This window comes from Artibeus jamaicensis, unplaced genomic scaffold (genome assembly GCF_021234435.1).
Source record: "Artibeus jamaicensis isolate MK-2021 breed Jamaican fruit bat unplaced genomic scaffold, CSHL_Jam_final contig_233, whole genome shotgun sequence".
Lineage (NCBI taxonomy): Eukaryota > Metazoa > Chordata > Mammalia > Chiroptera > Phyllostomidae > Artibeus > Artibeus jamaicensis.
The window spans coordinates 58,552,207-58,578,695 of NW_026521486.1; the positions used below are offsets into that span (position 1 = coordinate 58,552,207).

General features: G+C 37.1%; 1 protein-coding gene and 1 long non-coding RNA gene across 3 annotated transcripts in view; one reads left to right on the forward strand and one right to left on the reverse strand.

Annotated features, from left to right (window-relative positions):
• LOC119045535 (uncharacterized) overlaps positions 1–26,489 on the forward strand; it is a 223,618-nt gene that overhangs the window by 131,943 nt on the left and 65,186 nt on the right. The window lies entirely within an intron of this gene.
• TAFA2 (TAFA chemokine like family member 2) overlaps positions 1–26,489 on the reverse strand; it is a 440,574-nt gene that overhangs the window by 34,608 nt on the left and 379,477 nt on the right. The window contains exons 3-4 of the mRNA XM_037140291.2: positions 10,377–10,529; positions 8,955–9,079 (exon numbers count right to left, since the gene is read on the reverse strand). Of these exons, the coding sequence (XP_036996186.1) occupies positions 8,955–9,079; positions 10,377–10,529 (278 nt within the window). The remainder of the gene's footprint in view (positions 1–8,954; positions 9,080–10,376; positions 10,530–26,489) is intronic.

Genomic DNA, 26,489 nt, shown 5'->3' on the forward strand with positions numbered 1-26,489 from the left:
CATTAGACTTACAGGAGCACTCCTCATTGGATATGGGCACTTACAAGGTAGGGTATACTTTTATTGCAAAGTTTAATCATTTGGGGGTCACTTTGCTTGCAGTGACAATCTCACAAAACCAACATATCATGCGTAAGAAATTGAAATGCATTTTGGCTGAGAAAAGCTTTTTAGTTACTTTGTAACCTATTCCTGCTTAACTTCTAGACTATCTCATTTGTGGCTGGAACCAGCCAGTTGGTGCCTCAGTGGCTGTTGGGCTCACCATAGCCATGGGGACCTTATTCAGATCTACCAAGTGCAAAATAATACCAATGATTAAAATAATAACCAGGCTTCTTCTCAATAATATTTCTGCTATTTATGCATGGCATAAACCACCTCTATACAACATTTCCACCCTGAGCAAAGTAATTGTATAAGAGCAACTTCAAGAACTGACATTTCCCATACTTTTTATACTATTTCCACAGAGATGGTAGAGCAGTAATAACCTGACAACCTTGGACACTTCATTTATTTACTTAATTCAACTATGTTTGACATACAATATTATATTAGTTTCAGGTTTACAACATAGTGATTAGACTTTTGTATAATTTATAAAGTGATCATCCTGATAAGCCTCATACCATCTGACACTATACATAGATATAACAATATTCCCTATAATTTTTTTTAAACTGGAAATTTATACTTCTTAATTCTTTCACCTTTTTCACACAACCCTTCAACTCTCCTCCCACTTTGTTTTCTGTATCTGTGACTTTGTTTCTGATTTGTTGATTCCTTTATTTTGTTTTCTAGATTCCACATATAAGTGAAATCATATGGTATGTTTCCTTCTTTTTCACATTTTTTATTGTTGTTCAAGTACAGTTGTCTGAATTTCCCGCCTACCACTACCCCCCACCCCAGCCATCCCCACCCTTGATCCCACCCCTTTTGGTTTTGTCCATGTGTCCTTCATACATGTTCCTGAGAACACTTCCCCCTTCTTGCCCCATTATCCCCTCCTGTCTCCCCTCTGATTACTGTCAGTTTGTTCTTAATTTCAGTGTCTCTGGTTACATATTGCTTGCTTCTTTCTTTTGTTGATTAGGTTCTATTTATAGGTGAGATCATATGGTATTTGTCTTTCACCACCTGGCTTATTTCACTTAGCATAATGCTCTCCAGTTCCATCCATGCTGTGGCAAAAGGTAGGAGCTCTTCCTCCCTCCCTTCTTTCCTTCTTTTTTTTTTTCTTTCTTTCCTTTCTCTGTTTTATTTTACTTAGCATAATACCCTCTTGGCCCACCATGTTGTCACAAATGGCAAGCTTTCATTTTTTTTGGATGAGTAATATTTCATTTTATATATATAACATTTCCTTATCCAATCATCTTTGGTTGGACACACCACTCAGATTGCTTCTATATCTTGGCTACTATAAATAATGCTGCAATAAACATAGGGGTATATACATCTTTTTGAACAAGTGTTTTTAATTACTTCAAATAAATATCCAGAAGTGGAATTGCTGGGTCATATGACAGTCCTACTTTAAATTTTTTGAAAAATTGTGAAACTGTTTCCATACTGGCTACACTCAATTTACAATCCCACCGACAGCACACAAGTGTTTCCCCTGCTACCTACCCTCACCAGCGCTTTTTGTTTGTTGATTTATTAATGGTACCCATTTTGATTAATGTGAGGTATTTTCTTGATTAGATTCATTTTACATATTTTATTCTTATTGATGCAATTGTAAATGAGATTTTCTTAATTTTTCTTTCTGCTAGTTTGTTATTGGTGTATAAAAATACAACTGATTTCTGAATATTAATTTTGTATCCTATTTGCTGAATTCATTTATTAGTTCTAATAGTTTCTTTGTTGGAATCTATCTGCTTCTCTTTAAATAGCATTGTCATCTGCAAATAATGAGTTTTACTTTTTCCTTTCCTGTTCGGTCAACTTTTATTTCTTTATCCTGTCTGAATGTTGTGGCTAGGACTTCTAATATTATGTTGAATAAGTGGACATCCCTGTCCTGCTTCTGATCATGAAGAACAAAAGCTTTCAGCTTCTAACCATTGACGATGACTTCAGCTGTGCGTTTGTCATATATAAGCCCTATTATGTAGAGGTATGTTCTTTCTACCCCCAATTTGGTGAGAGTTTTTACCTTAAATGGACGTTGGATTTTGTCAAATGCTTTTTCTGCATCTACTGATATGATAATATGATTTTTACCCTTCATTTTGTTTATGTGGCTTTTCATGTTAATTGATTTAAACATATTGAACCAAACTTGAATTCCAAGAATAAATCCCACTTGACTGGGGTGTATGATCTAATGTATTGCTGAATTCAGCTCGCTATTATTTTGTTAAGGATTTTTGCTTCTGAGTTCATCAGGGATAGTGACCTATAATTTTCTTTTCTTTTTTTTTTTGTAGTGTCTTTGTCTGGTATTGGTATCAGGGTAATGCTGGCCTTATAAAATGAATTTGGCAGCCTTTCTTCCTCTGCAGTTTTTTGGAATAAAGGATATGTATTAATTCTTTCTTTAATGTGTTAGAATTTGCCTGTAAAACTATCTGGTCCAGCGCTTTGGTTTGGAGTTTTTTGATTACTGGTTAGATTTCATTATCAGTTATCACTCTATTTAGATTTTTTTCTGTATCTTCTTGATTCATTCTTGGAATATTGTATGCTTTTAAGAATTTATCCACTCTTCCAGGTCTCCAATTTGTTGGCATATAATTGTCCACAGTATTTTCTTATAGTCCTTTATATTTGTGTGGTGCCGTTTGTCACTTCTTTCATTTCCAATTTTATTTATTCGGCTGTCTCTTGGATTTTGTTGTTGTTGTTTTGGATGAGCATGGTTAAAGATTTATTTCTAGTTTATCTTTTCAAAGAACCATTTCTTGGTTTCATTGATCTGTTCTATCATTTTTTGGATCTATTTCATTTATTTATGCTCTGGTCTTCATCATTTCCTTGTTTATATCCAGTTTAGGCTTTGGCTGTTCTTCTTCCAACTCTGTTAGGAGTTTGAGATTGTTTATCTGACACTTTATTCCTTGAGGTAGGCCTGTGTTGGCATGAACTCCCTCTTAGAACTGCTTTGTCTGTGTCCCATAGAGTTTGCATCACCGTATTTTCATTTGCCTCAAGGTATCTTTTAATTTCTTCTTTGATCTTGCTGTCAACCAATTCATTATTTAATAGAATATTGTTTGCCTCCATATATGAGTATTTTTTAGTTTTATTCTTGTAATTGATTTTTAGTTTCATACCATTGTGATTGGGGAAGCTGCTATTGATATGATTTCAATCTTCTTAATTTTACTGACATGTTCTGTGGCCTAACATGTGGTCTATCCTGGAAAATGTCCCATGTGCACTTGAAAATAATGTATATTCAGCTGCTTTTGGGTGAAATGTCCTACACATATCAATTAAGTACATCTGGTTTAGTATGTTATTTAAGGCCATGGTTTCCATGTTGATTTTCAGTCTGGATGATCTACCCACTGAGGTAAATGGGGTGTTCGAGCAGCCTAGTATAACTGTATTACTATCAACATTTGTCAATGTTTGCTTTACAAATTTAGGTTCTCCAACATTGGGTGTATAGATGTTTGAGAATTAAATCCATTTGTTGCATTAATCTCAATAGGAAATGAACTTTGTCTCTTATTTCAGCCCTAGGTTTAAAATCTATTTTGTCTAAGTATTGTTAAGCCAGCTTTAAAAATTTTTTTCATTTGCATGAAATATCTTTCCCATCCCTTTACTTTCAGTCTGTGTTTTTCAATCTGAAGTGGGTGTCTCATAGGCAGCATATGTACAAGTCTCATTTTTTAAATCCATTTAGCTGCCCTACATCTTTTGATTGAAGCATTCAGTCCATTGTTTTCTGATTGTTTTTGTAGTTCTTCTCTGTTTCTTATAATCTTGCTGTCTTATATGTTGATGACCTTCTCTAGTGTCATGCTGGTGTCATTTTTATTTCTTGTATATCTCTTGTACATTTTTCGTTTGTTGTTACCATGTGCTTCATATGTAAGTTGATGACTACTTAAGTTTGAACACATTTTACAATCACTACAATTTTTACTCACCTACAATTCATGTTTTTGGTACTTTACTTCATTTATATGTATCCCTTAGTGCTGTAATTACATGTGCCTCTTAACCTTTGTATGATCTTATGGTTGGTTGATCCATTGCTAATTGTAAGTGTCTGCCTTTGTCAGTGAGCACTTTTTTTATGTCCTATATTTTCTAATTCATATTTCTGATCTCTACTTAACGAAGTTCTTGTAATATTTTTTGTAATGTAGGTTTATTGGTGATGCTCTCCTTTACCTTTTTCTTGTTTTGGAAAACTATCTCTCCTTTAATTCTAAATGATAGCCTTGCTGGGTAGAGTAACTTTGGTCTTTTCTTTAATTACTTTAAATATTTTGTGTGAATCCCTTCCAGCCTGTACTGTTTCTGTTGAAAAATTAGCTGACAGCCTAATGCAAGCTCCCTTGTAAGTAACTAACTGCTTTGTTTTCTACTTTTAAGATTCTCTTTTTGTATTTAACCTTTGGCATTTTAATTATAATATGTCTTGGTGTGGGCTTCTTTGGGTTCATCTTGTTTGGGACTCTCTACATTTCCTGGGCTTATTTGTCTATTTCCTTCACCAGGTTCAGAAACTTTCCTGTCATTTTTTCAAATAGATTTTCAATCTTTCTCTCTTACTCTGACTATCCCTCTTTTTCTCTCCTTCTGGTATCCCTGTGATATTGTTTCAGAGATCCCTTAAAATGTGCCCCACTTTTTTTGTTGTTGATTGGGTGTTTTGTGCTACCCTCTCACTGATTCAATTCTATGCTCCATCTAATTTGCTGTTGATTCCCTCTAATATATTCATTTCAGTTATTATAGTCTTAATTTTTTTGCTGGTCCTTTTTATGGCTTCTATCACTTTGTTGAGGTTCTTACTAAGTTCATCTACTCTTCCCATAAGTTCATTGAGCATCCCTATAACCAGTGTCTTGAATTCTCTAACTGGAAGATTGCTTATCTCTATTTCATTTAGGTCCTTTTCTTTCATTTGGCACATGTTTCTTCGTCTCCTCATTTTGGCTGACACCCTGTGTTTGTTTCTCTGGATTAGGTAGATATGTTACATCTCTCAGTCTTGACAGAGTCACCTGTGATGCCCAGTAGCACATTCTCCTACTCACCTGAGCCAAGTGCTCCAGGTGCTCATTTGTGTGTGTCCTCTCCCATTGTAGTTTAGCCTTAATTGCTATTGGCACTTCAGGGGGTGGGACTGATCTTTATGCTGACTGGTAGTGTGGGCTAACAATGACAACTGTAGACAAGCTATTGTTCAGGGGCTTATGCCTTGGGCCAGGAGTTTGTCCTTTGGCTATGTCATCTGTGGAGCTGCTTGGGTGCTGCTGTGGTGTGGTCTGAAGCTGGCCATCTGATGTGTTGGTTTTACTACTTCTGAGGAGGGGCTCCAGTGCAGGCCAAGGTCAGCTGCCATTTGTTCCCAGTTTGGGGCTAGCTGGTGGGAGCTACCAGTTGGTTGCTGATTTGCGTGATCTGTAGTTGGTTGCTGCTTCTGGTAGGCTTGGGAGAGGTTCTTCTGTGAAACAAGGCTGGCTGCAAATTATATCAAGCCTGGAATCCTTCAGTGGTTACCCTGGGGCCAGCCAATACTGGCCATAGCTTACGCCAGGCTTGGGGCCACCTGATACAAGTTGTAATGCAAGTTGAGACCAGTCATCATTTACGTTGAGCTTCGGGCACTTAACAAGAAGTATAGGGCATGTTAAGGTTGTCTGCTGCTTATTTGGGTTTGTGGTCCTTTCAGGAAAGTGTGTAGCATGAGCCAAGGCAGGCTGCTCCTCTGGAAAAGCCATTGGAAGCAATTTCAGCCAGGCACATTAGTTGGGTGGGGTGGAGCCCCAGGGAGTTACCTTGGTGGAGCAAACAGTATTAGCCAGGTTATTGGAGAGCTCATATTTGGCACTTGACAGCTATATAGAGGGAGGGCTCAAAAAGGAGCAATGGTGCCTCGTAGCACTTTCATGCCTGGATGGAACTGCCTTGACCATCACCCCTCCAGCTCCCACCCGCCAGTTAGTTCATTCAGGTCCTCCCCATATGTTGCTGGCACTTTTCAAGCTGCTGCCTCTGTGCTGGAGCCCATAGTCAGTGTGTGTGTGCACAAGTGAGACCACATGGTAGCCCCTCAATAGCAAGAGCATCCGCTTGGGACTCCAGAAGCCCTCAATCTCACTCCAATGCAGTCTCTGCTCATTTTCATAGCCAGATGATATGGCATTTCCTCTTCCTGGCTTTAATGTCCTAGGCTGGGAAGCCCAGTATGGGGTTGGGACCCCCTTGTTCCTCATGGCAGACCTCCACAGCTAAAATATACCTCCTGATTCTTAATTGCCTCACTCTGGGGTAGAACATGCCCATTCCATGTCTCATTATGGCTTCTTCTTTATATCCTTAGTTAAAAGACTTCTGTCCTCAGTGAGGCTTGTTCTATAATCTAGTTGTAATTCTGATGTAGTTGTGAGAAGAGGCAACCCACCATCCTGACTGGAAGTGCCTCAAAACCTTGCTTCTTTATCACCTCATGGGATCTATCTAGATTGTTTCATGAGCTAGACTAACATTCAAAATTACACTCTTTTTGCTCAGGCATATAGGATGCCATCATATTCCTTTAGTCAAAAATGTCTAAGAAGCTTCATTTTCATCAGCAACATTTTTCTTGTTAAGTTAAAAAGAAAAAAGATAACTGGCTTTGATTGTACCTAGAAAGTTCCTTCTTTCATGCCTTCTTGTCTTCTCCTATATATGATTATTTTTCCTTTTTAAGTGAGAATCATAGACTCTCAGAATTAGAAGAATGTTAAGAGTAATTTAATCCAAACATCTACTGTTGTATAAATCCTCTCTACAATATCTTTAATGAGGTCCTCCATTAACAGCCATTCTTCAGGGCAAAATAGATTAAAAAAATAAGAAGTGTAACCCAACTTAAACTAGAGGATCTAGATGTGGTCTCTGAGAACTCATGAGTTCTCAGTTCATCCGTCTTGTTTCATTACATTATGAAGAATTTGTGACACAGAGACTCAGTTTGGACCCTTGAGAATGTGGCCCAAATGGGAGAAAATCAAGATTTATAAAACAATTTACTATGAGAATTTAGATTACATCATCTTGACCTTTTTATTTCTGAGGTCAAATATGTTAAAAGCTATTTTTAAAGGTCTAGCTCATGAAAAGAACTGCAGGAAATGTGTATCACTATTATAAGAATAAGTTAATTTATCTAGTATAAATTACAGGTTGAAAAATTAGACTGTGTATTTTGAATCCTGGCTCCTGCATTAATTAGCTATATGACCGTGGGAAATCACTGAACATTTTGAAGTTTTGATTTATTCATATGTAAAAAGAAGATATTATCTTCTTCACTGGGCTACTAAGAGAATGAAATGAGCTAACTCACATTAAGCACTTTGTTCAGTATATGACATATGTTTTAAGTATTCAAAAATGCTTTTTCATATCCACTAAAGTAATAAAAACATAAAAAAATATAGTGAGTTCTCTAAAACAACATTTTTAAGTGTTTTAGGATCTCAAAACTCCAATGATTTTCCATGAGTGCTATTTCAGACTAAGAATTTAGAATGTTAAGAAAATATATTTTTCATGCTGTAAATGGCTTATAAGGAAACTGTATACAGCCAGAATCAATAAGGATTATACTATATGCTAACTAATGGAATGGTACAATCATATCAATTAACTTATCATGTACTCTGTGGTTTTTTTGAATGGTGTGCCAGCATTTGGTCAACAAATTAGAGTCATAAATAACTTGACACAATATAAAGTTATTTATGATATGGAAAATTTGGTTACCTCTGTGTCTGAACAGTCATTACTTGGTAGATTGAATTATATATCTGATGGGATTATAAAATGATCCCTTTGAATATGTCCAGAGAAGATTTCTTAAAATCTGCTATTGTCAAACAATATCATAAATTAACCAGTTCCTAGTTTTACATCACCTTTTTTCTTTTTTAATAAAACATCCCCTTATACCATTATTCTGCTCTAGTCCCCAATTATTCCATTCTAATCAATTGTCTTGCTTTTTGCTCTGAAGGGAAAGAAAACAAGACAGAACTTTCATAGATGAGGCTACACAGAAAAGCATTTAAAGTCTACCCATCTGGAATATGCATGGAGGTAATGAGGAGGTTAAAGAATAATGCTCTTTCACTTGTCTTCCATTTCCCAGAAGTTAGTCATTACAAACTGAAACACATCATCTAAAGAGTAATCTTTACATATTGACCCCTGGAATACACCATGCCCGTGTGAGCTCTTAAGTTACTTATGATATCATCAATTAAATGGGCCTATGTAGAGATTTATATTCTACTGGAAAACTACCGATCAAGAAATAAGAAAGATCAAAAGAACTACTTTTATAGTAGTTCTTCTATAAGAATGAAAGAATTTAGTTGGCAAATTTTACTAAGTCATACATATAGTAAAATTATTTTACTTTAAGAATCTATTTAGATAACTATCCATGACAAGAATAAGGGATTGAGTCTCCTTCCCAACATTTTTAATATGTACCCTTGGGTGTTTCACATTACTGTCAGTATCTCATGAAGGAACAAACAAACAGTGTTTGTTTATTAGATAACGTGACAGTTGATGGCGAGCTATAGATGTTATTCTGAACGAAGTAAAAATGTGCTATGAACAAATCGAGTAAGGGAGAAAGTGTGCCATGGAAAACTCTAATTCTACAACCACCACTTACAAGTGTCATTGCACACATTCTGCACTTTGTTAATTCAGAGGTGTTTTGCTCTCCAAGCTGGCTGTCCACTTACCCTAGTTGTTTTTACTTTATTCCCAGAGGAACAGCTCCATCCTTTCCGATCTGGAAGAACCTTACATTCCTCCCCCTCAAGACATGGCTGCATGTGGCACCACCATTTCTGTTCCACTATTGAAGCTGCAGGAGATAAGAAAATTGATTCAGCTTTTTCCATTTAGTTTTGCTGATTCTCTGCACATTTAATCATTTTAATTTTTAATTTTACTTCATTGTGGTAAGAATACATGAGATCTACCATCTTAAGGTTTTAAATGTACAAGATAGTATTATAAACTATAAGCACATTATTAAGGGATTTTTCATGTGAATATATGGGCTTCATGAAAACTAATATATCTGAAAGAAACTGAGTATGTATGCATGCATGCACTGATTTACATAAACATGTAAGAAAATAAGTCCCTGAAGAATTTAGAGTAAATATTTTAGAATAAATGTTATATTCCCCACAGTAGGCTAAAAATCAGAAGGGCATTAGAGTTAATGCAATTTTTTTTTACTGTGAGCAATCACCAGAAATGTACCATGCTAATATGAGCACTCAAATTATTATTTATGGTAGCATCAATTAAATGGCCCATAAAAAGACTTATATCCTATTGTAATTATGGGAATACTTAAGTAAAAAAATTAATATTGTGATACATCTTTATAATAACCAGCATTCTATTTACAACATTCCCTTATATGTATGATGTTTTCTTCTTTTTCTTTTTTTTAAATATATTTTATTGATTATGCCATTACAGCTGTTTTATTTCTCTCTTCATTCCCCTCGACCCTGCACACCCCCTCCCCCTTTAGTTTATGACCACATGTCTCAAGTTCTTTAGATTCTATATTTCCCATACAATTCTTGCCCTCCCCCCTATCTATTTTCTACCTACTGTCTATGCTACTTATTTTCTGTACCTTCTCCCCTCTTCTCCTTCTCCCCTGTTGCTAACTTTCCATGTGATCTTCATTTCTATGGTTCCACTCCTAATCTAGCTGTCCTCTTAGTTTGCTTTTGTTTTAGGTGTGGTTCTTAATAACTGAGTTTGCTGTCCTTTCACTGTTCATCTTTTTTATCTTCTTTGTCTTAGGTAAAAGATGTTTATTTTTTTCATTCTTAAGAACCATCCATGGGTTTACTAATTCATACTATTTAACCATCTGTTTTCTTCTTCAGTGGACAAATTAGTAGTTCATGGTATCACAGTAAAAAGCACATAGACTTGTTGGAACCTCATTATAACGCCTTTTGTTACAAAACTGCATAAGATTTTAGACCTCCTTCCAGATACCCTCATATCAACCACATAATTTATAATGTGGTCCCTCAGAATTGGCCCTGGTCATCAGCATTATAATGGAATTCCCATCCTATACATCCTCATCTATACTACCGCAATGAGCAATGTAAGTGTCGCACCATCCACACAGGATGGGGCAGCTCGCGTGGTGCCTGCCACCTGCCCGGGGAAGCAGGAGCACTTGACAGTTTGCGACCGTTCTTCTATCTTGTTCTTATTACAGCATCTGTGGAGAGCCACCACCTCGCAAGTGCCCGTTTTAACATGGTGAGCTGTACAAACAAAAACAAAAGATGAGACAACACTGAGAAAGCACTGGATACTTCCTCCCTCTTTTTAATTAGAAGTGCATTAAACATAGCTCTATAAGGGACCCACCATGCATGAAACTGGAAATACAATGATGCTGACTCCATAATGCAGATTTTATTTCTTTGCTAAATGTGGCAGGACCATTTCTGTCAGTAAATGCTTGGTGAAGCAGGAACAATTAGTGACTAGATTAAAATAAGCTGTTGGAAGAGTTCGAAATATAGAGGCAATATTTGGTGTCATCAAAAACCTATTTATTCACATGTGACTTCTTTTTACAGCTTTTTGTTCAACATGTTAATCCAAGTAAGTTAAATCCCTGAGCAAGATACACCACAAAGGGTCGATACAAAGGTGAGGTTCTTCTGGGGGTGAGTGTCAGGTTAGGCAGAACACCAATTTACAAGAAGTGATGATGACAGGGAGAATCCCCAACCTTGGGATAGTATTCATCTTCACAATTTCCCTTGAAATGAACTCATTGGTTGATTCTTTAAATTGCTATCATTTTCCCAAAAGTTCCAGCCAGACCCAAATATCATTCCTTCCAATTTTTTCTGAGGGGACAACTGCCACCAAATGGCACCAAGCACAGCCAGAACTTGGGTGGCTTTATGCCTAGCCTAGAGACCCAGTCCAAAAAGCTGTGAGTTTCCCTGCCCCTTGCAGGATGGTTGTGAAGGTGAAATTTTGGGTGATCAAAATTTTTGGACCTAACTTTTTTTTTTTAGCATTTCTTCTTCAAAGTATTAACCCTACTGTGAAATGAAAAAGCAAAAGTTTCACCTGCTAAAAATAAAAATAGCTTTGAATCAAACATTTGTTGAAACACTATCCTTTCAGAAATCTCAAAACCATGATTGCTATAAAAATGGAAATTTAAGTAGAATAATGTAGAGATCTGAATTTTTTGTTACATACATATTGTAAATGAAATCAACACATTATGCATTTCTATTATCTTCCCCTGGGAGATGAGGAACCTCTTTGTAATAATTCAGGTTAGCTCACTTGTTTAGATTTTTCTTGGGCAAGAGAGCATATCCTATTGTCCAACTCATACCTCTATGTAAGTCCAAGAAACTCAGGTATGATATATAGTTTTGACATGTATTTCTCAAAAGAACTTTCAGGAAGCAAGTACCATTTCCAAGGTCAAAGATTTTTCTGCCACTGCATATACCTGGAAATTTTTCTATGTTTGATTCAAACACTAAGCTATGACTACAAAAGCTAAAAACTTAAAAGCTAGACTTCTGCTCCTCTCTTCTCCTGCTCTGGAACATACTTTATCTAAGGATGGTTCCATTTGTTTTAATTCATTGAATGTTTTGTGTTACGCAACTCATTACCCTGCTTTCTATAGGGTACTTAGTCACATTTGAATTGGGTCAATACCACACATCAAGCATAATTCTGAGTTCTGGGACTGCACCAGTGAACAAGAGGGACATAGACTCTGTCCTCAAAGAGCTCATAGTCCTCTGGAGAAAACAAATAATAAATACCTAAGTTAATGAATCCATAGGACAGCATTAGGTTTTTAAGCACCTTAAAGGAAATACAGTATGTTTCTTGAGAGTAATTATGCAAAGATAGAATGTATATTTTAGCAAGAGTCTCAAGGAAGACCTCTCTAAGGAGGTACATAAATGATTGACCTCAGTGAAGGGAAGGAAGCATCCATGATGAATCTCAAAGAAAGAGCATTCCAAAGTGAAGGAACAGCAATGACAAGGTACCAAAATGGGGGAAAGCATGGTATGTTTTCGGGAGAGCAAGAGGACCAGTGTGTTCGCACAATTGAAAGGTTGAGGAAAACGTGTCAGAAATGTAGGGGCTAGTATGCCACAGTAAGGCGATAGGATTTATTCTCATTGCAAGGGAAAGTCTTTGGGTAGAAATGGTATTTATCATCAATGCTTCCGAAGTTTGCTCAGGCTGCCCTTTAGAGAAAGGACTGAAGAAACCAATTATAAAGAGATTGCTGGAGTCTGTTATAAAAGATGGAACTTGGACTAGACTAACAGCAGCAGACTTGCAGAGAAATAGCAGGTTAGGGGTATTTCAGTGCACAGTTGGTTTGACTTGCTAAGAGATAGAATGTGAGCTGTGAGGGAAAAAGGAATTGAGGATTATTTCTAAGTTTGCCTTGAGCAATTAGAGGTTGGTGGTGCAGGTAGATAGAGAAATCTTGGGGAACTGGGAATTTGATGAAAGATAGGTTGGGCTAGGACATCTATAGTTCTCTTCTGTCTGTGTGAACTGTGAGATCCTTTTAAAGACACTCAAGCAGAGATATAAATCAGGCAACATCCTTTATGAAACAGAGCTTCGGGGAAAAAAAATGGGCTGCAGATACACACGCAGGAGGTCTAACCAATGGGTGATATTTCAAGCCACCGACTAAACCAAATTACCGTGGAAAGGTTACCAACAAATAAAAATGTCTGAAACCTAGGTCTGCAGTGGTGCAAGTGACAAAAAAAATATGAGCAACACATGAGATACGAACCCCAAATAAAGGCATGGAAAAGCAAAGAATGTTTCAAGCAGGAGGGATTGATCAGTTATGTCAAAAGCTGCTGAAAGCTTCAATAAATAAAGGGAAATGATAATCTCTTAAAGTAATATGATCCAGTGGTTAAGAACATAGATTCCATAACCAGGGCAGCTGGGTTCAAATCTAAACTCCTCCCAGCAGCTAAGAGACATCGGCAAGTTACCCAATACCTGAGTAGCAGTTTTTCAGTTTTTCATGTCTAAAAGAGGGATAAAAACAGCACAACCTCCATAGGGCCTGTTTGAGAAGTAAATGCTTTATCATGTATAAAATATTTAGAACACTTCCTGCCTCTTAGTAGGCACTGTGTTGACTTTTACCATTGCTGGCATTTGAACTTTGCAAAAATCCTTTCAGTGGCCTGATTGAAAATAGTCATGATTGAAGTATGTTTAGTACAGAACGGGATGTAAAACTCTACAGACAATTATAAAGTTTTTTTTCCTGGAGTTTTTCTTTGAAGGGAAGAAGGAAACAGATGACATAACAGCATGCTTAGTTGCCAGACTGATCTGGTGGAGAGAAAATGGGTAAGTGAAAAAAAAAAAAAGCTTTTAAGAAGGAAAAAAGAATTGAGATTAGGGCACCAGAGGGCTTGGTGTCAGGTTGATGTGGGGACACTTAATCCATTTACCCAGAGTCAAGAGCAATATACAGATACAGAGGCAGGTAGAGCTGAGTAGATCAGTTTCTTATCTATTTTCTCTATGAAATAGAAGAGGTGTGTGGGAATAGAAAAGAGTATATGAAGTAAATATATCAGAAAGGGGAAAAGTAAATTTACCGACGAGCAGTACATGGTCTGGCCCAGAGCGGCAGAGGATGTGGTGGAGTGGAAGATGGGGTACAATTGCAGAGCAGAATGGGGACAAACATCTCCATGATGACACATTATTTGGGATGCTTAGATTGTTATAGTGATTTGGGGAAACAGAGATGTTAATGATGAGGAGATTAATCCTACAAGCCTTTGAATGGAAGCCAGGTTAGAGATGAGATATTATTCGGGCTCCTTCAGACAGTGAAGCTGTTAGGCAGAGCACTGAGCTGAGACAGCTTCAGAGAGAGAGTCTGATGGGGGATAGGACTCTGCAGTCTTCCACAGTGCTATGGTGGCCAGGAGCACACAGTGCAAAAGGCATCATTTTAGCACCAAGGTCATGAGAAAGATTTTATCATACACTGGAAAAGAATCACAGGTTAAAACATTTAATCTGATTTTTTGTCCCAATGCCAACATCAAATTTGACAAGAAAAAAATAAGAGGATAAAGTGATTGTAGTAGTTACTAGTGGTCATGAGTGCTCTTCACCAAATATTTATGGCTCTCTCCTTTCTGGCTACATGGTAGTTCTGTATTTCTCCACCCCATTAAGTTTCAATTGCAGCGATGTGACTTGCTTAGGCCAATGAAATGAAAGCTAAGTAATATGAATCGCTCATGAGAAGAAGCAAAAGATACCAGTCTATGTGCACAAGTAATCTATGAGAAAGGAAGCAAGATTATACAACGGGATGAATACAGTCTCTTCGATAAATGGGGTTAGGAAAATTGGATAGACACAGGCAAAAAATGAAACCACACATTTTCTTACATCATATACAAAAATACGTGTAAGACCTTAAACCAGGAGTGTCAAATTTATTTTCCCCGGGGGCCACATCAGCCTTGCAGTTGCCTTCAAAGGGCCAAATGTAATTTTAGGACTGTATAGATGTAACTACTCCTTAACTAGGGGCAAGGAGCTTGGTGCTGCCACCTAGTAACAAGGTGGAGGGCCGGATTCGGCCCATGGGCCTTGTGTTTGTGCCTTAAACCATAAACCCCTAGAAGAAAATGTAGGCAGTAAATTCTTTGACATAGATTTTTTTAAACAAACATTTCTAAAAGCTATCTCTCACATAGGGGAAAATGAAAAACATTGAGGACTACATCAAACTAAAAAATATTCGCACAGTGAAGGAAATCACCAAAAAAAAAAGGAAAAGACAACCCACTATGTGGGAGAACATATTCACCAATGATACATCCAATAAGGGGTTAACATTTTGGATACATAAGAAACTCATACAACTTAACACCAAAAGAAAAAAAAAACACAGTCTGAATAAAAAAAAAGCAGAGGATCCAAATAAACATTTCTCCCAAGAAGATATACAGATGGCCAATAGACATATGAAAACATGTTCAACATCCCCAATCATCAGAGAAATGCGAATCAAAACCACAATGACATTTCACCTCACACTTGTAAGTAAGATGGCTGCCATCAATAAAATCAACAAACAAGTGTTGGTAAGAATGTGGAGAAAAGGGAATCGTCATTCACTGTTTATGGGATGATAAATCAGTACAGCCACTGCAGAACTGTATGTAGCTTCCTCAAAAAAAATTAAAAATAGAACTGCCTTGACCTAGCTATCCCACTTCTGGGTATTTATCCAAAGAAATCCAAAGTGCCAATATGAAAAGATATACACACTCCTCTGTTTATTGTGGCATTATTTACACTAGCCAAGATATGGAAGCAACCTAAGTGTCCATCTTAAGAGGGTAGGGACCATATATACAATGGAATATGACTCAGTCATGAAAAGAATGAAATCTTACCTTTTGCAAGAACATGGATAGACCTAGAAGTTACAGTGCTAAGTGAAATAAGTCAGAAAAAAATACCATATAATTTAACTCATGAGTGGAATCCAACAAAATAGAAACAAACTTATAACCACAGAGAACAAGTTGGTAGTTGCCAAATGGGATGGGTGTTAGGGGTGCTGGGTAAAAAAAAGGTGAAGGGATTAAGAAGTACAAATTGGTAGATACAGAACAGTCACAGGGATGTAAAGTACAGCATGAGAACATAGTCAACAATACTGTAATAACATTGTATGGTGGCAGGTGGGTTCTAGACTTATTGGGGGATCACTTCATGAGGTATATAAATGTATAATCACTAGGGTGCACCCCTGAAACTAATATAATATTGTATATCAACTGTAACTAAAAACTAAAAATAAAAAGAGCTACTGTGTAATTTACCGCAGATCTCCCTACCAGCCAGAGCAACCAATTATGTCTTGATAATGGTGATTATATGGAGGTGAGTCCTCAAGTGGAAAGACATGAAACAGTGTTCCCACCAAGCACTAGGGACCTAAACATTTGAAATAAACCTTCTGTTGTTACAAGCCTCTAATATTTGGAGGTTGTTTGTTACTGCCCCAAAACGTAGCCTACCTTGGCTGTGCAGTAGTACTTTCTACTCCTTCCAGACGGTTCAGTATATTTCGCAAATACATTAGTTGGAGAATAATTCAGTTAAGTATGGTCTCTCAAAACCTGGGTCATTCAACCTTATCTGAATCAATGAGGAATAAATGTGAAAAAGAAAGAGTTGTTTAATTATATAATTCAAAGGATTATAATGAATTATTCCACAACTGGATAATTGCATTGGCTAAGTTTGGTACGTCAGAGCTCTGGTGAAGAAAGCGTGCTTCCATCTTCTTGGAGGCGAAAGGAAGTGAACTGATGCCCATGTGATATCATGAAGAGAAGACTATTTAGGAGCTACGCTGGGAAAACAGAGAGATGAGGCCCTCTTCAGAGAATATGGTACTAAATATTAAGACGTTAATAACAAGAGTGAGAAGGAAGAGCAGGTCTGACAGACACAAGGCTTTCCTGCCCCAAATTTTCTCATCATTGCTTATAAATAAACTACTCAGACACAGGGATTGTTTTCTAGTAAATGGAATTTTGTGAAAAATATCTCTCAGCCTTTGTTGTTGTTATTAAAACTGAGCTGTAAAGCTTATTGAGAGGGATAATAAACCTTTTAAAAATGGAATAGATGATGGAGGGAGGGAGAGATGGATGATCTTGATGGAGTTTGAAGGCACAGCTAGGGAGAATAGTGACGGTTCCAGCACTCGTATCCGCTGGCGGGTAGGCCCAGGGGAGTGAGACACCCCAAAACAGGAACAGGGGTCTTCTAGCAGAATTTAGTTCACCTGAGCATGACATGTGCAGACATATGATATAGTTTTCTCATTTGTCTGGTGTGAATCTTAACTTGTGATAACCAAATTCTTGTAGTCAAAGACTAGTCTTTTCCTGTAAACTGCTCACTCAGTCTGTGGTATGTGTTTAATAGATGGCAAACAGTTTAAGAAGGTAAAAGTAATTCCTGTGGTTTTCTTTCTAAAGGTTAATGAGACTGTAAGAAATTTAGGCAGTTACTAGAATTCTCTACACAGATTCAGACAGAGCTCATGAAAAACTAACCTAAATAGACAAAATAGGCATCACAGACTATCTGTTATGATGCAAGGTGCCCCAGAAAAGATTTAAATGAAAAAAAATTTTTGTTTTCTATATTTTAAGTCAGAATTCCCAAGTCAGAATTCCCAAGTTAAACAATAAACAACTTTTTGTTATTCTGCTTCTTTTCCCTCTCTGGATGTGATGCATAAACACAAAGTTGCCTTCTTCCCTTGGGTAAAATGACACTAGAGACACATTAGTTTAATTCTTACAAATATAGGGATACCGAGTCTTATCCAGCCCTAATTGTGCTTTCGAAGCTTATTACACTTATGCTTTATTTCAGCAATGGGATTACTGGCCCTATAAAGCCTTAGGAGACTGCCACTTAAACCATATCTTAAGATTCCTAAATGTTTTGCAAAGCTATTATGACTACTGTATTCTCATGTAAAGTCCTATAAGGCATTTTTTCCAAGTGCTGTTTTGTTTCCAGATGACTTTTTACCTACTGATAAGAACTTCTCCATAAGGGAGAAAAATCTGAGTTAAATAGCATTTCATTTGTAAGCATTCGTAATTTAAAAATATTATGTCTACACATAATTATATGTATACATACATGTTTATATATGTTAATATGGTCACATTTTATTCCTCTATAAATACCGTTATGCAAAATGAGTTCACAACAGAATAGTATTTATGCAAATCAGTCACCTTGAGTAGAAGGTTGCTGGCCTCAGGTTAATAAGAGCACAGTTATGCATATCACATTCTGTACATAAGAATAATTCATTCACTTCGGAAACAATGTGTGGAATAATGGTAATTACTAACATTCACTGAGTTTTCACTGTATGCCAAATGTGTTTCTATTTTATCTTCACAGCAACCATTAAAGGGGAAGCTATAATTATCCTCAAACTACAGATGCAGAAACCGAGCCACAGCCATGTTTACTAGCTTGCCCAAGGCAACATAGCCAGTAACAGACAAAAACCAGAGATGAGAGCCAGGCAGTTTGCTTTCAGACACCATGACCTGAAACACTATTGTCTAGCGACTTTTGTATCGAGTTCCACACGTGCAACAGGCTTCAGTTGCCAATGATGTAGAGAAACGCAGGAAGTGTGCTGCTGCCCTCACATACAACGCTCTGTAGCCTCGAAAGGACAGGGACTCTGGAACTGAAATACCTCAATCCCAGCCTATTTTCACCTGTACTATACTGAATGAACCTTTAAACAAGTCCATTCACCTTCCAAGAACTGGTCTGTTCATGCCTAAAATCGCTTCCTGGGGACCCTATGAAGACTAAATGGCAGGATGTGTGGGAAAGTACTTTTCAATTGCTTAGCAACTGAAATTTAGTCTTAATTTTCACTTTTAAAGTAATCAATATGAAAATGATGCAGCATATATAAACTACAAAGACAGCTGTTAGGGAAAGTTATCTACATTTTATTTTAAAGTTTTAATGTTTCAAAAAATCTATATATTTGTGTTGACATAAGATATATGTAAAAACAATTGAGTCTGACACTTAAGACACAGAGAGTAAATTTAGCTTTAAGTTGTGAATTTGCACCTATCAGGTTTCCTCTCCATTGAATTTCAGTTCTTATTTATTTATATTCTGATTTATCTCATTGATTCTGAAATTTTGTTTGTCTCCATACACTCCTACTGAATAATTTTTACCCAATTTGACTAGCTCCCTAGAGAGTCTGCATTATACCCTCTAAGCACAAATAAAGTATCATCTATGTGTACCATAATAAGCATCTAAAATGCAGGCTAGTTAATGGATTTAGGTTGCTGTAAATCACTTTGAATAGAAAAAATGTGCTGAAACAAAAACTTTTTGAGGCAGCTAATTTCTCACTTTAATTCATTAGAATGAGAAAATAGGGCACATTTTTAGACTTCCTGGTGAAGCAATCTCATTAAAAGAAACGGTCATTTAAATAGCTCAATAAGATTTCAAAAAAGTTGCATAATTTATGAAGTCAGGGCAATCAGGAAGGAAATAGTCACATGCAGGTGACATTTTTACAAAGTCTATTTTCTGAAATGTCTCCATTTTTGTATGGAAAAAATAAAATTATTGGGACAAGACAGATTGCCACTAAAGAATAACCCTAATAACAATATTGTCTCTATTCATAAACATGAACTCTCCACAGAGGATGTCCTCAGTCTATTTTAAGAGAAAGGGACAGAACAGATTTTCCCCTCTGAGAGTTTTAGATTTAGTCCAGTTTAAACATGAACATCTTGTACACCGTCATGTCAAGTGAGAACTGATATTGGGGAAGCGGAACCTCAAGCAACAGTAAACTGCCCGGTAACTTTTTCTTGGGAGACCAGGCCTATAAAAACCTACTCCATCAGCTACTCTTCCTTCCCCTTTAATTTAGATGTCAGTGACAATGGTGACCTTGAAGAGCCACAGTCAACCTTGGTCCCTGAATGACTGTGAAGAGGACAGATCACCTGACATTAATTGGCTTCATATACACCAGAAATAAACTTAGGCTTTGTTAAGCCAATGACATTTAAATGTGTGTGTGTGTGTGTGTGTATATATATGTGTGTGTATATATATATATATATATATATAATGTAATATGCAATAACATTCCTATTAATGGACCTAGGAAGGAATCAGATACTGTCCAAGTGCTTCTTAAGGGAAATTATACATTGAAGAGGAAGTGCAGTGCTATGCTCTGGATGTTTGTGCCTCCCCATTATATATGATAAAAACCTAGTGCCCAAAGCAATGGTATTGGGAGGCAGGATCTTGGGAAAGCCAGCAGGTTTGGAGTCCTTATAAAAGAGGCCCCCAAGAGTAGACTCGCGCCTTCTGCAACGTGAGGACACAACATGAAGTCTACAACCCAGAAGACAGCCCAGACTCTCCCATGCTGGCACCTGTTCTTTCACTTCAGCCTCCAAAACTATGAGAAATAAATATCCTTTGTTTATAGGCCACCCAGGGTTTGGTCTTTTGTCATGGCAGCTTGAACAGACTAAGGCATGCAAAGAACAAAAAAGATATCATTTGAAAAATTATTTTGCCTCTTTATGCTTCAACTTCTCATCAGTGAAATAGGAATTATAGTATTATCTATCATAAAGGGATGAAATAAGGATCGAAGGGGTCAACATTTATAATGATGCTTACCTTTGATAGAGTAAATGTTAGCCGGAATTACTATGGCAACTAAGAAAACCTTACTTAGACGCTTGGAAATGCAGCTACCTCAGAATCATTGACTTTTAGAGATTTTAAAAATAATAAAGTCCTATTTTGCCATTTTACAAAAAAGAAATTGATGGTTAGAAAACATCTAGAATATTCACTAATTCAAAATCACAGAGTTAAGATTATGGAAGATTCATAATTAGAACTCAGCTCTCAATTCCCAGTTCATTGTTACTTTCATAATTACTCCCACGTCGCTTTGCTCACTGAATTCTTCTCATTCTGCTTCCTATTCAACTTAATTTCCCATCAAATTCCTCTCATTCTGCTTTCTAGTCAATTTAATTTCCCTCCTCCTCTACTGACTTAATCTGGGCAGCTTTAGTAACTCTCCCTAGCACAATCATGAGGGGCCCCTGACTGGTCTCTGTACTAACTAGCTTGTTCCCTTACATGCATATAAACACACATGCTACCAAGGTAATTCTTTTTAAAGAATTAAGCTGAGGGTATACAATTATTCTTGGCTCTTCATTGTTCACAGAATAAAGTTAAATTCTCAGGCATGGCCCAAGCATGCCTCCACCAGCCATCTCTGACTTTAACAGCCTCACTTTCCTACACTCAAGTCATATAAACAGCTTTTATAATAGAACCTTAGTATATCTTTGCTTAGGCGACCTCTCTCTATCTCTCTTGAATCCTTGGCCCACTTTCTACCCCTAGAGAAACACCTACCCCATCCTTCTGTTTCAAACATTGCACCACTGACTACTCTATGAAGCTATTAATCAACTTTTGGGTAGACTGGACCATTCTTCTCTCTTCTGATTAACATTTTCTTAATTTTTCTACAATACCAGTCACAGTTTACTATTTTGCTCTTTATTTCCCTCTATTAAATTGTGAGGCCCAAGTTCATGATTATTTATCTCTGATTCCCCTGCTTGAGGCACAAAGATCCATAATAGAAAAATCAATATGCTTAATGAATAAATGAATAAGCAAATGGTTTGCTATAAGAGTTCTCAAAAAAAAAAACCAGTAATTATATTTCAAGTCCAGGCTTAGATGAACTTACTGGAAGCTGTAAAAAAAATTTGACTTCGCAATGTTGTGGATATGCGTGTATGTGTGTTTAACTTGTTCATTCAGAGAGCCAAGGATGGCTTCAGGAGGAGGAGACATGTGGTGAGCCCTGGACTGAGACATCAGAAGCCCTCAGTTCTATTTCTAGCACTAACACAAATGGACCATTTAATCTTTGGTAAATTGGTTAATCTCCCTAAATCACAATCTATCATCCCTAAAATAAGAGAGTTGGCCACATATGATAAGAGAACATTTAACATCATGTAGTAAAGAAAAAAATGTAATGTCAAAGTATTTCAGCCAGTAACATTTGTCCATTGTGATAAAAGCCTGAGAGTATCAATGACAGCATATCCATCACGGAAGCAGTATGACATTATAATCTGACCCAGGGGATCTTGGCCCCAAATTGGTCAAGACAATTTAAAAAAATCATTTTATTTATTTGAACTTTAATTTCCTCAACTACAAAGTTAGAAGGGTCTTGTAAGTTTTCTTTCCCACTCCCAAAATTTATTATATGATGGGCTATTACAAATCTAGATGGATAGAGGCACTAGGGTCATTTACTTCTAGGAAATAATTATCCCCTGAAGGAAGGATGAACTTCTTTTTCCCATATCTAACTGTGCAGATCATAATTCCATACTTTTCTGTGTAGTAAGAGGTTTTCTACATCTGGGGTATTCTTTGAAGCTAGTAAGACACCTATAAAGAGAATAAATCAGTATTATTCAAGAATGAAGGAAATCACTGCCTTTCAACAAGATTTTTTCACACATGGAAAGTTTGCTTCATAACCCATGATTGACATCAAAAGCAAATTTAGGTTATCTTTCCACTACACTCAGCAATTTCAGTACAAAATATTTGGGTTCTGAGTGTCACGCTAGATCAAGAGCATATAAATCCTAAGTCAACTTATTAAGGAAGACTAGAGGAAGTTTTGTTTTTTTGTTTTTAGAAGAAAGATATTAGTAGGGTTTTGTTTTTTTTTTTTTTTGAGAAACTATATTCTGTAGCACCCATTCACTGCGTAGGAATTTTATACTGTGATATCAATTAAGTTTTTCTTGTTGCTGATAGCTTCCAAAAATGTCCTCTTTAAAAATAACTTCATAATTCATTTATAATGTGCAAATCAAAAGGGAACAGACAAATAGCAAAGTGTGGTAGGAAGATCATCAGTTACTGGCAAGTTAGAAATCTGTCGTCCTTTGCACTTCATTGCTAACTAACCATGCAGGGCCTGCCAACTCACTTGCAGGTTGACGATCTGACTATCATTAAGTACCAGGTAAAGGAACCAAAATTCTGCTTTTTGGGACAGAGTTGCCTTTGTTCTACAGTTGCCTATCAGGAATTTGTCTGCCATGTATGTTCACTATTCCTTAACTACCTATACATCGCTCATTCTCATTTATGTACTATAATACCGTATCTCCTTGCCCTTCCTTTTTTGTCCAAAAATGTATTATATGCCTAATGTTGCTTCACTGTCTTTGAAATTTTCATGGAATGATCATGTCTTTGTGAATTCCCCATGCATGTGTCTTAAACTTTGATTTTTCTCCTGTTCATCTTCCGTTAATTTGGAAGTTAGCCAAGCCAGATCTTAGAAGGTGGGAGGAAATACTAATACATTTGAGGCCCTACGCAGGCATTGTGCTATCTCCTGAGAATACAAAGGTGAAGGAATGACCATCCCTGCTTTCAAGGAGCTTAGAAGGCAGTGGAGGAAGAGAGCCATGCACAGAAAAGCAAAAGTGATGCAGGAGCTGTGATGCAAATAACCACCGAAAATGCCAACATTTAAAAACAAAACTAAAAGAGAAGTCATTTTTCACCCAGTGAGGGGCAGACACAAGAAGAGAGATCAGGAAAGAATTCATAAAGAATATGAATATAATCTGAATTTTGCAAGATGGCTGAAAGCGTGCTGAGTCACATTGGCCTCGGTCTCAGGATCTGGACTAGATGATCTCTAACTTCCCCTCTGATTCTAAAGTTTTATAATTTTACGCATATCTTTAATAACAATATAGAAAGTTACATGTTTGTGTTTTGTTCATACATGTATATATTTAACCATAGTATGTACATTACTCAAAACCCTGCATTAAAATATTTTCTTTTTTATTTGTTGATTTCAAAAATGAAGGAGGGTGAGGGGGAAAGAGAAAAATAGAAAGATCCATTTTTTCCATTTATTTATGCATTCATTCATTAATTCTCGAATGTGCCCTGACCAGGGATCAAACTAGCAACCTTGGTAAATAGAGATGATGGTCTAACCAACTTAGCTACCCAGCCAGGGTCTAAAATACTTCTAATATAAGCTTTTTAAAACACGTATCTTGCTTCTTTAAATATCATTTGACATTTAGGCATTAATCTTGGACATGATTAGAAGCATCTAGTCCTGGAAGTGTGCTAGAAGTGTAGCTTTATGCAGAGGCACAGAAAAAAAAAAAAACAAAACAAGACACGGTGAGAAATGTAGCAGTAAGTGGATCCTGACCAAATTGCATCCCAGGATTTTATTATCTTGAAAAGGTCCCTGGTGTTACTTTGTTCTTTTGGTAATTTGCCTTTTTCTCTCAAAAGTGAAGTGAGCATGTACAGTAACATGCCCTCCTGGGTGGCATACAATCGACACCATCCAGGAAACCTAATTAATGAATCAAAGACTAAAGCAGCCTCTCAAGGGAGGCAGCAGAGGGTCTGGTGGTTACCACAGGAAATCAAACAGAAGCGGGCTTTTATACAGCTCTTAGTACCTGTGTGACTTTGAGCAAGTTAATTACACCCAAGCTGCAGTTTCCTCATCTGTGAAACAAGAATGGTAAACCTATTTTATTTTCTTATTGGGAAGATTAACAGAAACCAGGTAAAGGTCTTGGCACTGTGTTGAGCATGCAGACAGTGTTTAGTGCTTATTGTATATTATTATCATTATTCTTACAAATCCAGGAACTCTTATTATTCTTGCAAAAACATTCTTCAGGGAGAGGCCTGACAGCTGGCATTAGTTTTTAGGGAAACTAACTTATGGATCATCCTCAGCAAGTTACCTTTTTATCTAGGAGTCGGTAGATAACAAACAGTTGCACAATAGATGGGAATACAAATACTAGAGCCAGACTAATGTATTCAAAACACAGATCCACCACTTACTTAGTGCATAACCTTTGACAAGTTCCTTAACCTGGCTATGTCTTAGTCTCCTCATCTGTAAAAATAGGAAAAAGCAATGTATCTGCCTCATAGCAGTGTTGTAAGGATTTAATTAATATATTGTATATAAACCATTTGCAATAACATCTGGTGACAATAAATATTCTGTAAATGTTTGCTATGGATAGAAATAACACTGCATGCCGTGGCTGGTGTGGCTCAGTGGACTGAGTGCCAGACTTCAAACCGAAAGTTCGCTGCTTTGATTCTCAGTCAGGGCACGTGCCTGAGTTGTGAGCCAGGTCCCTAGTTGGGGGCAACCAATCAATGTCTCTTGCCCTCTCTTTCTCCCTCCTTTCCCCTCTCTTTAAAAAATAAATAAATCTTTAAAAGTAAATAAAGGACTCTTTTAAAAAAAGAAGAAATAACACTTCATGTAACACCTTTGGAGATGTAGGAGGTGATGTCATCGAGGTGGGCTTGACAGTAACTTCTTACCTCAGTGGTAAAAGCATTCTCATAAAGCCCTCCTGAGAAAAAAGGAAATGGAGAGCTAATTCTCCAGGGTCAGAAAGACCCAAATTAGAAGGCTGACCTCTTGGGCATGACCTTATTCAGATAATTTCACTACAAAGTGTCAGGTGACACAAGTCATAAAACAGGAATAGCAGTATCCACCTAAAATCGTTGTGAGGATGAAATGGGATCCTGAATGGAAAGCAGCTGATTACCTCCATGCTTGTAAGGATTTCTGTAAAGGCTCAACGTAAGTGTTACCTGAACTGGAGCCCACATCTTGACCATTGCCCTGCACTGTCTCTCTAGCCTCAGGGGCAAGGAAGTTGCTCCAGAACATCTGTCAAACTATTCTGCCACCAAACCCTGATTCTTGAGCCTTTGTACCTCATCACCTTTGTACCTCATCATATCTATTCCCCGGGGCCAAACTGGCTTTTCACCTAGGGTGAGAGTATATAATTTTGGCTGTTGGGAAATGTGAATAACCACTGTCCATTTGCAACTAGACAAATAACCCTTCTCCATCACCATCCACCCCCTACCTGCCTCTGGAAATTTGCTCTAGACCCCTTTTCCAAAGAAAGAAAATAAATCATTTTACCAGTTACTCTTTGCATACAAAGACTGATGGGAAAAGATAGCTTGCTTTAAAATGTGATCAGTTAAAAAGGAAAAAAAAAAAATCAAAGCTTTGGATGATCTTTCTGTAAATAAAAGGCCACGGCCTCATCTCTGTTTTCTGAAAATAAAACCATGAGTGTCCCTGGAGACTGAACCACGCTTAGCATTGTAATTCAAAGCTGTGCGTTCACTGCAGGCAGGCACCTTTGCACGTTACATTGCACTTAAAGCAACAAATTTCTTCTTAAGTTACGCTGAAAAGGTAGTCAGTATGAGAACTACATTTTTCCTTGGAGTTAGTAGTATTTGTATATGTATGTGTGTGGGGGGGGGCGGAGAGGGAGAGAGAGAATACAAGCATGAGAGAGTTCAGTCCAATAATTACATATCTGAATGCTAAATAGAGTGTATGGTGAAGGTTTATCTTTATCTTTTTTGAGGACCCTCAAAAACTTGGAGTGACC